Source organism: Haplochromis burtoni, unplaced genomic scaffold, assembly GCF_018398535.1.
Source record: "Haplochromis burtoni strain Fernald_Lab_line unplaced genomic scaffold, NCSU_Asbu1 Contig_31, whole genome shotgun sequence".
Lineage (NCBI taxonomy): Eukaryota > Metazoa > Chordata > Actinopteri > Cichliformes > Cichlidae > Haplochromis > Haplochromis burtoni.
The window spans coordinates 751,859-767,322 of NW_024582392.1; the positions used below are offsets into that span (position 1 = coordinate 751,859).

General features: G+C 37.6%; 2 protein-coding genes across 2 annotated transcripts in view; one reads left to right on the plus strand and one right to left on the minus strand.

Moving 5' to 3' along the window:
* Window positions 1-11,647, plus strand: part of gdap1l1 (ganglioside induced differentiation associated protein 1-like 1) — a 29,778-nt gene extending 18,131 nt beyond the window's left edge. The window contains exons 4-6 of the mRNA XM_005918769.3: window positions 4,259-4,353; window positions 6,459-6,573; window positions 6,651-11,647. Coding sequence (XP_005918831.1) covers window positions 4,259-4,353; window positions 6,459-6,573; window positions 6,651-6,994 — 554 coding nt within the window. The 3' untranslated portion in view covers window positions 6,995-11,647. The remainder of the gene's footprint in view (window positions 1-4,258; window positions 4,354-6,458; window positions 6,574-6,650) is intronic.
* fitm2 (fat storage inducing transmembrane protein 2) lies at window positions 8,729-13,688 on the minus strand. Its single transcript, XM_005918768.1, has 2 exons — window positions 13,446-13,688; window positions 8,729-12,731 (listed from the first exon to the last, which is right to left on the minus strand). Exons 1-2 carry the CDS (start codon window positions 13,616-13,618, stop codon window positions 12,122-12,124), a joined length of 783 nt encoding a protein of 260 aa, XP_005918830.1. The 5' UTR covers window positions 13,619-13,688; the 3' UTR covers window positions 8,729-12,121.
* Window positions 13,689-15,464: the final 1,776 nt, after the last annotated feature.

Genomic DNA, 15,464 nt, shown 5'->3' on the forward strand with positions numbered 1-15,464 from the left:
GAATGAAAAGAACAGAATTTGAATGAAAACAACGGAATTAGAATAAAAACAACAGAATTAAAATGAAAATGTCGGAATTTGAACGAAAACAACAGAATTTGAGAACAAACAATGGAATTTGAACGAAAACAACAGAATTTGAATGAAAACAACAGATTTTGATCAAAAACAAAAGAATTTGCATGAAAACAACAGAATTTGAAAACAAACAATGGAATTTGAATGAAAACAACGGAGTTAGAATGTACAGAACAGAGTTTGAATGAAAGCAACAGAATTCTACAACGAACAATAGAATTTGAATAAAAAGAATAGAATTAGAATGAAAACAACAGCATTTGAATGAAAACAACGGAATTTCAATGAAATGAACGGAATTAGAATGAAAATGACGGAATTTGAGAACAAACAAAAGAATTTGCATGAAAACAACAGAATTAGAATGGAAACAACGGAATTTGAATGAAAACAAAATTTGAATGAAAACAACGGAATTAGAATGTATAAAACAGAGTTTGAATGAAAGCAACAGAATTCTAAAACAAACAATAGAATTTGAATAAAAAGAGTAGAATGAATGAAAACAATGGAATTTCAATGAAAAGAATGGAATTAGAATGAAATGAATAGAATTTGAATCAAAACAATGGAATTAGAATAAAAAGAACATAATTTGAATGAAAACAATGGAAGTTTAAAACAAACAACAGAATTAGGGATAGCCTTAAGTGGTAAGCATTCAACAAGGTGCTAGAAACATTCTCTCATCCCAACTGGTCGCAGCAGATGGCCGCCCCTCCCTGAGCCTGGTTCTGTCAAAGGTTTGTTCCTGTAAGAGGGGAGTTTTTCCTTCCCACTGTCGCCAAAGTGCTTGCTCATAGGGGATCATATGATTGTTCCTAAAATAAATGCAAATTCATGATGTGAGTCCCCTGCTCCGTCACATCTCAAAGGTGCTCCATTGGACTGAGATCTGCTCACTCTAGAATACAGTTACACTTATTATCAGTGTTGTTCAAGTTACTTGAAAAAAGTAATCAGTAACTAATTACTGATTACTTCCCCAAAAAACTAAACCCGTTACTTTACTGATTACTTATTTTCAAAAGTAATAAATTACTTAGTTACTTAGTTACTTTTTAAAAACACAATTTACAACCTGAATAGGTGATAAAGCGATAGATCTTTCAGCCCAATTCTATTTTTTCTGCATAATCCATCATACAAAAAGTAATCAAATGGAAAAGTCTCTTTTTTTAAACTTGTTTTATCAGTTTTAATTTTTTAACTTTATGCATCAAGCAAAAAAATGAAATTATATGCACCATTCTCTGACTTGAAGAAATTAGTTTAACATTTAAACCTATTTTCTGCACATTCCATGTGTTACATGTAACGCGTTACTGTCCATCTCTGCTTATTATGAACTCATGAACTTAACTTAATATGCATGAAACCACAGCACTCTGTGTATACTCTGGTTATGAATGGATGGATATGGTCAGCAACAATACTCAGAAAGGCTTGGTATTTAAATTTGGTACTAAAGAGCCCACAGTATACCAAGAAAATAACACCCACATCATTACACCACCAGCAACCTGAACTGTTAATACAAGGCAAGATGGATCAGTGTTTTCACGTTTACACCAAATTTTTACCCTATTGTCCAAATCTTGCAGCAGAAATCAAAACACATAAGTCCAGGAAACATTTTGCCAGTCCAATTCTGGTGAGTCCATGTGAATTGTATCCTCAAATTCTTGTTCTTGGCTCACATGAGCAGGGCCAGGTGTGGTCTTCTTCTGCTGCTGCCCATCTGCTTCAAAGTTTGATACATTCTGTGTTCAGAGGTGGTCTTATGCATACCGTGGTGTTAACAAGTGGTTATTTGAGTTTCTTTTGCCTTCCTATCAGCTGAAAGTCGCCTTCGTAAACACCGGAGATGGTTGCGTGGGAATATTTAGGTAGATCATTGGCACAACCATGCAATGTTCAAAGTCACTTAAAACACTTTTTGTCCCCATTCTGATGCTCAGTTTGAACTTCAGCGGTGGTTTTGATGAGTTAAACAGGGGTACCCACTGAAGTGTATACTGGGCCCTCATTGGTGAAAAAAGTGTCCCATGTTTGTCCCTAGTGCTCATCCCTGAGGTAAAGAAAGTTTTCTTGTGGATTGACAGGATGAAAGGTAGATGCTATTTTGGTTTTGTCATCTTTTCTTGACTACTTTCTTCTTTTAAAGATATAAAAACTTTTCAGTGCTTTTAACTCGCTATATTGAACACTGTCACACACTCAGCGTGACTCAGCTTCAGCTCTGATACCAAAGAGACTCCTACGACGAAAACCACATGCATTTTGAATGCAAAGCAATTCATCTTCCTTACAGCATTTTCCACATCATTGGTAAAACAAATCCCAGGTTTTTATGTGCACAGCGTGATTAGCATACTGTGTAATTTGATGCTACTCAATACCAAAAACCCTTAACACAGCACTTTGTAGTGATGCCAGGTTTTTAACGGCAGATATTAGACCTCCCAGCCTGAACTGTGGTGCTCTTCACATCAGGTAATGGCCTTGTCATGTAAATCAGAGCAACAGGCTGGATGAGATATAAAAGAAAGTCTGCAGGAGAATTAATTATCCAGTGAAATCCTGACCAGTCTGTGATGGACCTGCAAAATCAACTTTATGGAGTATTTCATTGAACGCATCGGTGTTCTCTGTGCGGTAAACTTTGGTTTGGATGATTATGATTCAGACTGAAGGGACAGTTCAGACACAAACTGGCGCCACCGGGCCCTCTGACCACCACCAGTAGGCAACGGGTAAAGTGTCTCGCCCAAGGACACAACGACCGAGACTGTCCAAGCCGGGGCTCGAACCGGCAACCGGCAACCTTCCGATTACAAGGCAAACTCCCAACTCTTGAGCCACGATCGCCCCCAATCGTAAATAAAATTGAATTGAATTAATGGTGCCTGCGCTGAACTACACCTGCCTCTGCACAGTTTGTTCTGTTAGTTTACCAAACTGCCTTAATTAGGTCACAAAATACATAAAAATGTTTTTGTAATTAAAGGTTTATGTCTGGGATGCCTTAAAAACATGTTTTAGCTGCATGTTTTTTTTTATTATTCAAGTGATCTTTGAGTTGGAAATCATAAAACGACATGAGTAGAGCTAAATCAAGTAGGTTAAACACTAAGACAAAACATCAATCTTTTACTTTGACTCATCATTAGTTACCCAGATGGCAAAAAGAAGGGTAACAAAAAAACAACACAGATGAGTGGATTCATGCCATTCAGACCAGAGAAACAAAATGAAAACAGCTTCTATTAAAAGTGTAGTACAGTAAAAGCCATACCGGACTGTGCTAGGTAACAAAAACAAATTTAATCCTGGACTCGCCTGTCTTCCTGTCCACAGCAGTAGTTAAAGAACAAAACAAAACAATCAGAACTGAAGAAGCTTCTCGGATGAGAGGTGAAACGCCTTCAAGCAACTTAAAGAAGTCCAGACACTTTTTTTTTTGCAAGCTCCTTTGAAAACAAAACAAAAAAAATAGTATCTCTAACAAAAGAAGTTATGTGAATGTGAGCAGATATTATCTGCCTGACTGACTGTTAATGTTGTAATATCATACCTGGATAGAAAAACACACAGTGGAAAACTATCAGTCATGTTCTGGCCTCCTCAGAGTCCAGACGTCAACATTATTTAAGCAGTTTGGGCTCATCTCGACAGAGAATAGACTAAAAGGCACCCAAAATCCATAGAAGTCTTTTGTGAACATGATTCTACCAAATATTGAGGTTTGGTTCAATTGTGCAAACTATGTTTTAGCCTTATATACTGTGTTATATTTACCCAATGAAAGAAATGAGAGGTGGCTCAAGTGTTTTGCACAGTGCTGTACGTTAGCAATATAAAAAATTATAGTGCACCACGGACACATCTTATGTCCTTGATGACGTAAATAAAAACAATATGTGTAACAGCTGATGACACAAGCTTCTTCCTCTGCCCTCGGGAGACTGAATGGAGCTCAGATGGGAATAAGCTTTGTATTGTCAGACATCCCCTTGGAGATTAAACACACTGGACTCTGGCGTATTTGCTTTTAGTAAAATATGCCAGGCAGACAGCACAGTGTCTAAATATTATTCAAAGTGTTTTTTTCCCCTTCCTGAACAACAGAGGACACAGTTAATGTTAATGCATGCACTGTGTTTGTGTGTAACTTCAGGACATCTGGCCAACGCTGCGACAGAGCTGATGAAGCTGGACCATGAGGAGCCACAGCTGACAGAACCGTACCTCTCCAAACAGAAGAAGCTAATGGTGAACCCGTGTTTTCATTAACGTTAACATTTAACTTTTAAGTGTCCTTCACAACTACAGATTTCATTAATATACACTTCAGAAGTGAAGACTTAAGATGACTTTCAGGGTGTGATTCATATACTGCAATTCATAGGAGTTCATTTGCATAAGTTTCAGGGCCTTTAATCCATTAAATGATGCATTAAAATTAAATAAATTTCTCACTTATTGTAAGAATTAATAGCTTAGTGTATTGTACATTTTTAAATTGTTGTTATCCCTTCAAGAAATTATAGTGCACATAGAAAATCCATTAAATCCTCTAAATGTGTAATACATTTATACTTATTTAGGGCAGCTGCCTGAATTAGCATCTTAAACTGATGTATTAATATCCTTCATGGGTACAAAGTGAAGGTTATCACACAGGAAACACCCTGTAAGATTAGCTTCATCGAGTGAAACCCTTAAAATTTTAAATCCTGAATAAAAATATACTTATTTTGAATTACATATATTTGAGACCCCTGAACGGGAATGTAACGAGTATGATTTTTATGTATTTAATGCTTTTTTGGGGGGACAAACAGTTTAAGTCTCTATTAAACTGACAGGTATTGCGTCATTTATGATCAGAGAAGAAATCCTGACTTTTCCTTCAGTGCCGTTAGTTTTCCTATTTGTGGCTTTGAGTGAAATATCTTTAGAGCTACTGGATGTGACATATAGTTAAAGTGCTTTAAATGTTTTTTAAGACTAATGCTATGTAAATACAAGTACACTGCAATTACTTTAGATTATTATGACAGTTTTAAACAGATTCCATGCCCCCCATAGAATAATTCATATTGAGGTTATTTGTATTTTTTGTAAGCAATAAAAAGCAGTTTAGGTGTTTGGCTTTAGCATTTAACTAGATACATATTTTTGGCTGAAATAATGTTCTGAGATGTTTTTTTATTTTTCTGTAAGTTTTTTCTTTTCTTCCAAAAAATGTTTTTAAAGGTTGGATAAATCTCTACAAAGTATTCCAAAAATGTTTAGTGAAAATGTTGCTTTTGATGTTGTTTTTGGAGTGAGTGGAGCTTTCCCTGTTTAACTTTGGTTGAGGCAGATAGTCAGACTGGTTAACAGAGTAGGACAACCACACACTGTCACATCCACACCTATGGCCATTTTAAAGCCACCAGTTAACGTGATTTGCACTGAACTGTGGGAGGAAGCCACAGTACTCGAATGGAACCTGTGCAGGTACAGCGAGAACATTCAAACTGCACACAGAACGGCTCCAGCTGATCAGCCTATATAAGAACCAGGAAAGTTCTTGCTTTGCTGTCGCAGTGCTAGCACTAGCTGTTTCTCACTGCATGTCAAAATATCAAATTTAAAATGTATGTTCTCAGCATTTTAGGCTAAATGTTAAAATGACACATTTTATTTCCTGAAAATATGTGAAACACTTTTAGTGTAGTCTCCAAATTTGATATTTTTCCTCGTGGCATTAGAAATCATTTCACTGCAATGTGTCAATCTATCATAAAACCTGATTTAAATGATATAGTTTATAAATGTTATCCAGTAACATCTGTGACACAGTCTCATAATTTTGCATTCAGAATACCTTTTGTTCAGAAATTGCATTCGAGGAGCATTTTAAAAACCCCGTCATCTCAGACACCAGTGATGTCCTCAAATCAGAATAATGCAGAATACTGTTTTTGTTTTTTATTGTCATAAATATGTATAAGAACATTTTATAACTTGCAACTTAACACCATTCTTTGAACGTTGTTAGGATTTGAAATAGTGCTTCAAATGAATGTTTTCTTAAAGACAGAATTACAAAGTTTATGTAAGGTTTGTTATTTTTGTGGGAATGTTCCCTGCTAGCTAAAATTTCAGTGTTATCAAAACTACAAAAAAGTAATTACTGCTGCTTTAACAATTACAGCATCTGCAGTTAAAACAGTTTAAATTGAGTCCTGCTAAATAAGAAGCCACGCTTGCCTAAAAGGGGGCTGGGAAAGGCTTGATTTATGTCAACTTATAACAATTTATCACTTGAATTTAACATTAAAACATCAGTTTAATGCGTGCTACTTTTTTACTTGTTTAATTGACAGGCAAAAATCTTGGACCATGATAATGTGAACTACCTGAAGAAAATTCTGGGGGAGTTAGCCATGGTTTTAGATCAAGTGGAAGCTGAACTGGAGAAAAGAAAACTAGAGTATCAAGGTATGTCCAAATGATGAATATCAAAGCACAACCCAGACATTTTCTATAGTGATGTTATCGCATTCTTTGCTTCGCAGGCCAAAAGTGTGAGTTGTGGCTTTGTGGACCTGAATTTACACTAGCTGACATCTGCCTCGGAGCCTTGTTGCACAGGCTCAAGTTCTTGGGACTTTCTAAGAAATACTGGGAGGACGGCAGCCGGCCCAACCTGCAGTCCTTTTTTGTGCGTGTGCAAAAACGCTACGCTTTTCGAAAGGTCTTGGGTGACATCCACACGACCCTCCTGTCGGCAGTCCTACCCAACGCCTTCCGGATGGTAAAAAAGAAGCCGCCGTCCTTCTTCGGGGCCTCTTTTCTCATGGGTTCACTGGGTGGGATGGGCTACTTTGCCTACTGGTATTTAAAAAAGAAATACATGTAGTGAATGCCCACTTGTTGTGTTATATGTCTGTGTATTTGTGTGATGTTTAAACTTTTCTGTAATGTTTTATGACTGCAGGAAAACATAATGAATCTATATAGAGAACACTATTACTTACCTGGGTGAACAAAGAAATATTAAAACATTCCATAATAAAAAATTCTTAACAGCACATTTTCTGGTAATCAAGGCCTTCGTTAAAGTTTAATTACTGGAAACTTGCAGCTCTTGTGCATGCAAGTCCTCATTTAACTTTTGTTGAAGGCATGCATCAGGTCCACCTACACTGAAATCTTAAAGTGAAAAAAAAACCCAGATAAAACTTTAAACACAACAACAACAGGGGTTAACTGACCTTCGCATGCCACTATTATAGTCACTACTCATACCTGCTCCTCACTCCTCCATCTACCTGAGGTATAACCAGTAAAACCACAGGGACATGTACATGACGATTACTTTCTGAAAAGTGCTGTGCTGCCAGAAACTGCCACATGTAATGATGAAAGGATGGAGGCAAACTTTAAAGGTATGCTTTGACATTTTGGGAAATGTGCTTATTGGCTTTATTGATGAGGCGTGGATGAGAAGATCGATACTACTCTTTGTGTAGGTGTTAAATATGAAGCTACAGGCCAAGAGGGTGATTAGCTTAGTTTAAACACTGAAAACAAGCGAAACAGCCGCTCTGTCACAGAAATGTAAACAGCATGAAACAGAAGCCAACACCAGTAAATGCCTTTGTCTCATTTAAATATGAAAAACATAATTATGCTTCACTGTTAACATACTAGGTCTAATCAAATTATCACACTTAGCTTGTGATAATTCAGTGAAATTGTCACACTCCACGTGTAATTTGATTAAACACAAACACATTAGCTATATTTTGCAATATGCCAGCGTGAGGACAGTAGAATCTGATATATTAAAACTAAGCAGATAATTAGGATAATGATGGAAGGCGCGCTTCAGTCAATATTGTGCTTAAGTGGTGCAAATCACTTAACACATTTCTAATGAATTAAACTGCCACTCCACTTTGGGTGGCATGGCATTGCGGTGTGGTGGTTTGCACTGTTGACTGGGAGCACTCACTATGTGCTGGGTTTTTCTTTCAGCAGCTCCATAGATGTTCACGTTGGGTTAATTTTTGCTTCTAAATTGGCCATAGGTGTGGATGTGAGTAAGACAAAGTGAAAATGTGAATGTTTGGTTTGTAGTGGAAATGCTTTGAATGGTCCAGTCAGACTGTGTCGGTTCCACTTTACCTGGTTGTTAGCCCTATTTTTTAATCTCAAGTAGAGTATCAAACATACATAAAGTGTGTCACATTACAAGATATGAATATCTTCCAGTGTCACAACGAATCACGAAGGGGAAAGGTTAAAAAAGAAAGTTTAAAAACAAGAGCAGAAGAAGAAATCTGCTTTTGTCTATTTGTGTTTCTTTTGGGGGACTAAACCTTGCTCCTGATAGAAGCATGTTAGGGAAACTAAAGGTGCAAAACAGTGTGTGGGTCTTTGAAAAGACCGTCATTTCATGCAAATGTTTCCAGTCTTAATGCTGAGCTAAGCAGCTGTAGCAGCTTCATGATCATGCACACAATAAAAGCAGTACCCATCTTCTCATCTAACCCTCAGAAATAAAGTGGAAAAATCTCCCAAACTATAAAAGTGCTCCTTTAACTTATTGTACACCCAATATGTAATAACACACAGAGACATGCACACGTGTGTCCAGAGTCAGTTTATTTAGAGCACCACAGATCACACAGCACACAGTGGTCCACTGTCACTATCTTGTCGCTGAGCAGAGGAAAATCTGGGTGTTTGAAAAGTTACACTTGGCTCTACTGATAGCAAAATAATAAATTCTGCATCTATGGCACAATAGTGATGACTTAGGGTTAGGATGTATGTTTCATTGCATGGGTTACTTTCATATTGTGTACACTGAGGGGTTTTTTTGTGGCCCAGAGGCAGAATTTATGACATGACTAAGCCACAGATTTCTAAATATTCAGTTGGTAACTGTAACCTTTGAATCACCTGCACTGCACCGCGTCTGAGACGGTCCCTCAGCAATACTGAGCAAGAAAAAACGCACTGGAATTCACTGCTGTTTGTTTGTCTCTGCTGACTTCCTCCTGACAGATGCAAGATTGTTTTTAACAGATAGATATTTTTAATTACACACGGTCGCATTTATTTTACCATGCTTAATTTTTAATGAGCTTAAAGGTTAAACAACGGGAACGAGGGAAGGAAAAAGCTGACTCATCTGAAGGCTTAAGGAGCATGATGGTGAGAAACAGAGAGCCTTCCCAGCTGTCTCGTTGTTTCTTAATGCAGTTTATTTTTCTTACTCCACATTAAGTTAACCCTTGACGGGAACCACTTTGTGTTTCTTTACCAGATGTCTGTGCTTTTTTTTAAAAAAAAACATGTTATCATGTGCGCTCTTTGGGTTTAACTCATTGTTGTGAGGTGCTGGCTGGAGTTGTAAGCTGCTTTTGCTTTTTCTTGGCTGGTTATTACCGACATTCTTGCAGTAAGGACTCACAGTGCAGCGACTCTTTCTCTCATAACTCAAGATATTAATAAATAACAGAGGTCATGGAGAGTTTTCTACTGTCACACAAACTCAGCTCTGCAGGTGGTGATTAGCATCTAACTGCAACAGAAAAGGCTGAACCAAAGACAATGATCAGTACTCCTTTAATATAAGTTTGTTGCTGTTTCATGTCTTGTAGCAGAATCTGTTTTTTATTAAGAAAACCAAAGTGTACCCAGTTTAATTTTTGATATGGAGAGTGCAGGGCAGCCAGTGAGATCAATAAATCCTTTTTGTCTGAAAAGAAGACATTTGAGATACACATTAAAGTAGACATTAAAGTACTTGATTTCAAGATGTTCAGAAGGGAGGTAAATGAGATTTCCAAAGTTTGAAAGCAAGCAAAAGAGGAGATATGTGTCCAGTTATAAATAAATCAAATAATTAGTTTAACTGTGTTCTCATTCATGTTGAGATTTTCATGCTAAAACGGTTCAATAATTGACACTGTGGGCAAAAATGCCAAGAAACGTCATAACCAGCCAATCACTGTAAACGCTTGGTACATTTTGATTATTGCAAGCACAGCTGTTACGATTCCGCTGCTTCCTCTGACTGAATCGCACTACCCGAGGGGTTGGATCTGTACTTCTTGGATCCAACAAAGATTTCAAGTCGAAAGAATCCCAGTTGTGATTTGTGGCCATTATATTTCACTATAGTATTTTTTTATTTTTTACTTTTTATTTTTTATATTTCTATATATGCATTTATTTATGGTGCTTTTTATGATGTTTGTTCATAAGCCTTAATTTATTCAGTTGCCATCAATGACCAATAAATAATGAAAATAATTAATGGAACTTTTTTTTGTTGGTTTATTTGGACAAAAACTCAGAGCTTCCTGCACGGAGGAGAAAGTCGATTTTTTTTATATTTGATACATAAATCCCAACAGTAGAAAACTGAAACATTCTTCTGTGATTTACATATTTGTAAGCTTAACAGAACTTTAACAAAATATGACTGGTGTCATTCTATACTTTTCCTCATAGCTCAAAAAAGTCACTCTTTTTACACAAATCTTCTGGCTCCTACTTCCTGTAGAAATCAAAAATATAAAAGTTCAGCTTTTAAAGTGAAATTTATGCTGTGGTTTTTACCAGAGATGTACTGGTGAGTGTTTAAGGAAGCAAGATTGTGTAAGTGGGAATTCTGATTTATTCATATAAGGCCAAATCACACAGATCAAGGTGCTTCATAGTGTGAGCTAAGGACCATCAGATGATCCCCTACAAGCACTTAGTGACAATGAGGAGGAAGAACTCCCTTTTAAAAAGGAAGAGAGGGCTGACCTAGGCCAGTTGAGGTTTGAGGGTTAAGTAGGGCAAGACAGGGAGAATCACGACCAGCAAGCAGGTCCAAACACAAACTACAGAAGTTAATGACATGCAGCAGTGACCAATAAATACGTGTAAAGTGGAGAGTACTCAGTGGATCATGGGAAGTCGTCTAGCAGCATAACTAAGGGATGATTCAGGGTCACCCAACTCTAACTATAAACTTTATGGAAAAGGAAAATCTGAAGCTGAATCCTAAAAAGCAATTCAGCACCAGTAAACTACACTGTTCAGCATTTTTAATAGCTTCTGTTCAGAAACTTATGGCACAGAGGAATATTAATCTTGTCTGATTTGTCTTTTAAAGACCAGTTAAAATAAAAACTGATAGTGTTTCAAAAGCTGATGGCAACATAAGCATAAAGCTGCTTTTCTCCATGTTTTTAAATTATATCTTTGCTGTAGGGAAAAATAGTTTCCTTTAAACAGTTTAGGCATTTTTTTTCATGAAATAATTAACAGGAAAAAACCCCTCTTTATATCAATTAATGATGAAAATAAATGTTAGTTAAAGCTCAATACTGAATATTTCCAACCTTAATAATATTTCTTAATTAAATATATTAAAATTCTTATTCCTAACCACATTCTACATCCCTGAACAAACTTAAACTACACATAATGTTGACACACAGTTACTTTGACCCCAAATCATTCACAATAAAAAAAAAACAGATTTCAAATATTATACGTAGGATGAAATGCAGCTTCACTGGATTACAATGACTTGTTCAAAGCTTTCTAAATAAATAACAATGAACATTTACTGTACATTGGTTTGCAAAAAACACACATCATCAGTGCTATACAACTGGAGCTGTAAACATTCTCAACTGTTCCCATACATATCTAAAAACTGCAAATACTCAGTTTGGAATAACGCACTATAAGTCAGGCAAATAATAGCGAACCTTGAGGCTGAAGGTGAGAGGACTGAAGCTGGGCAGCAGAGCAGCTCTGTGCTTTTATCTCAGATTACAAGTCATTTTGGGATCAGCAGCTGCCAAACAGATGAAGAATTGCAAGTAAGTCATTGTGTACAAGGTGGCCAGCCTATGAAGAGGGGAATTATTTAAAATAGCTTCAAGTAGAGTTGCTGGCTTGGACCTGGATGCAGATAGCGTCAAATGTAGTGTGTTATTTTGAGAATGATTTTACTTGAGTGTTCAGCTTAGGCATGCGGCTTCTGTTCTTTTGGGTGGCGCTGAGGGGGAAGTCCTGGTGACATTGGCTTTACATACCAAACCCGATATGTTAAATACCACCCCAGCAGGGCGCATATGGTTCCTAACAACTTGTGAGATGGGTCATGGAAATAAACAGAGGTGCACGTGAACATCCACACCCAAATGATCATGATAAGATTCAAGGCTATATACAGCAGGCTCAAGACCTTCCTGGGAAGTCCAGACAAGCTGGTGGTATTGAGAGAGCTCATCGGAGCAATTTCCTCCATGATGAAGAGGGTGGAGTACGCCAAAATGAAGGAGTGTCCTGAGATGTCATAGCCAACCCAGTGGAATCCAGCCCGCCTGCAGACAGCTTTCGATGTGAACTCCTTGTAATCAACCTTTACCAAGCTGTTTTCATAACAAGAACCGGTCACATCCTCGATGTAGAAGAAGGTCTCTGTGCAGACGTACCAGACAGCTGTTGCCACCACCAGAGAAAGCAGCCGCCGGGCGAGAAAGGAGACACCCCTGTTGAAGGAGGCATTGGAGAGGAGGAGGAAGGGGGTTAGCAGCAGCAGCGTCCAGCCCCAGGACACTTTAACAAAATACCTGCAAGACAAACAGAGCAGTCTGATGAAACAATTTACCACTTCAAGATAAAGTTAATCTCATATGTACACAGAATGTATATTTCATACTCCTGGGCCAATACAGAATGTTTATGCATAAACATTCTGTATACTCCAGGTTTTTACTTCTGTTTCTAACCATCTGTAACACCAGCACATATACTGGTACATATGTACAGATTTATTCTTATTGTATTCTAATTTTTGCCTCATAACTTTTGCACTGTCCAAACCTGCTGTGACAAAACAAATTTCCCACGTGTGGGACTAATAAAGGTTATCTTATCTTTATCTTATCTTATTTCTTTTTAGAATAGAATATAATAGCTTTTTATTGTCATTGTACATGTACAACGAAACTGTGGATGCTCCACACTAGCTGTGCATGGAACAAAAATATAAATAGCAGGACATAAATAATAACAATTGCCAGTTTCTGCTCCAACAAAATCCAGGTAAGCCAAGCAGTTTTTGTTTGTTTTGAGTTGTGTTCAACAAATAGGACTTCATTAGCCCGACAGTTGAACAGTTCACCCTTGACCTACATCTCTCCAGTCTTGCCAAATTCATTAAAACATTAAAAAAAAGAAAATTATAAAGGTGCTTTTAAGTCACCTTAAAGTGAACGCCAGGTGTGCCCACGAGCTTGAATGAATCGGTTGTGTTAGCTAATCAATCGCGTCGTCATACTTACACGTTCAGGGCGTTTTTGCTGCTGCTGAAATACGTCTGCGGAACGAACTCCAGCTCTTTCAGGACGGACCCCACGACCGAGATGAGCAAAAAACTCCAGGGGAACTTCTGTCGGACGGCCGGTATCCTCCACAGTACCACCAACTTATCCACAATGACATCCAACGACGCCATGTTGACGCTATGACCGTTGCTCTACACCGGCGGGGAGGGGTACGTTGCTTTGACGTCACTGCAGGTCAACCAATGAGATTTTATTGTTCTTCTTTGTGTTTTTAACGGCAGACTACAAACGGTAAATTCAAATGGATAGCGCCCCCACCGTACAGGGTGATGTGCTACTTTCTTCTTAACACTTGCTTTCCTTTCACTTTCTTTGTATCTGACATATGTTTTCGTAGATATACATATTAATCCAAAATAACATAATAAATGGAGGAAAACAATTAAACCACAGTCCTAAAACCAAGATCAGCCAGGCAAGGCCATGATGATCCACTTGGTAAAGTAAACCTGCTAGGCATCTTTTTTGGCTTTCAAACAACAATTCTGATGGCTAAAGATCCAAACGGGACAGGGAAAAAAAAAGAAAACAAAAAAGGAACACCTCTATAAACATCTGCACATCAGGCAACCTGCTCTACTCCTGAGCAACAGCTACCCTGGGAGGTGCTTCAGAGATTTTGGTTCCTTCTGAGATGAGCATCACACAGTTCCTGCCGGTATGTCGGCTGCAGCTCCATATTGTGAATCTCCACGTCTACCTGTTGGATTTGGGACTGTTGAGGCCATTTCAGTACAATGAATTCACTGAACTCACTTAGATGATCCAAGAAAAAACAAAGAAAGAACGGAAGAAAGATCTTCTGTATATTTCTCAAAAAATGTGATCCTGTCTCCCTGAACCTTAAAAGAGACCTCTTTGACAGCATCTGGTCAAATTCCCCTTATTTCCACATGTGGTATGTCTTCCTCATTAAACCGACATCATTGTGATGCAATCTACATTATTTATCTACTGGAAAAGTTGCTAAAAGAGTTCTGTTTCTGGGTCAAATTTAATTTATTTCTCCCAGTTTTTCTGTTATTACATGCAACACAATATATTCATACTTTGTAATTAACAGTTTAAAAATGTATTTAATAATACTAACTAAAAAAATAGATATAAATGCAAATCATATGCATATATTTTCACTGTCTACACATACAATTTAAGGTAATTAATGGAAGTGTTGATGAGAGCTGGTGCTGATGTTTGTAAAACTGAATCCTGCTTCTGCTGATTGATTGTGATTATACTGGAATAAAATAAATCTCCCCTTGAAGGACAAAGTTTGTCCCCAGTGCACTCTGACTTGGCAAACAAGCCTCTCTAAAAAGCAATTTTCCAAGCATGCCTCCGGTTTGGCTGATTGTTCTTCAAGGATTGCTGCCAAACTACAAACTCTGTCAGGAGGCAAAAAAACTCCAAAACCCATCCAGATTAAATGGTTTCAGATTACATTTCAGACAGCCCAAGACCTGATTGAATCACACCTCAGATTTCTATAGTTAGATTGAAAAAAGGAATCTTTTTGCAAAACAAAACATTTGATGAAACTAAACTTTTGAGGGCCTTACTCAAGTGATAAAGACGTAAGTAAATGTAAAGAACAAGATGGAAAACTAAAAAAAAATCTCCTGCAGTAATCATCACTGCACAGGTGTGTTTTCTGCTTCTCTTGAGGTAAATATAGAGGTCACTGAGTTCTTCTCATCTCCTTTCAGATTGATCTGCAATGTCACAGGGAAGTTTGCATGTAACTGTCCTGCAGTGCATCGAACCAGATGATGTCATGCTGCAGGCAGTAAGAGAGGGACTCCAAAAACCAAAATAAAACTGGTCTAGTCCAGCCAGATAATTATCCTCTCCAAGGTTTGACCTATTTCTGACCCCCCTGGTGAAGTTTCACCATTCAAATTTCCAGACTCTTGAGAACTAATGCCCCATGGTGCACCATGTTTAAATTCCTTTCTG

What these genes read in the sequence shown, in the direction of transcription:
- fitm2 (XM_005918768.1), bottom strand. Translation starts at nt 13,618, where the DNA reads ATGGCGTCGTTGGATGTCATTGTGGATAAGTTGGTGGTACTGTGGAGG. An exon ending in AGCAAAAACGCCCTGAACGT is followed by an intron (nt 12,732 to 13,445) that starts GTAAGTATGACG and finishes TTTGTCTTGCAG; the next exon opens with GTATTTTGTTAAAGTGTCCT.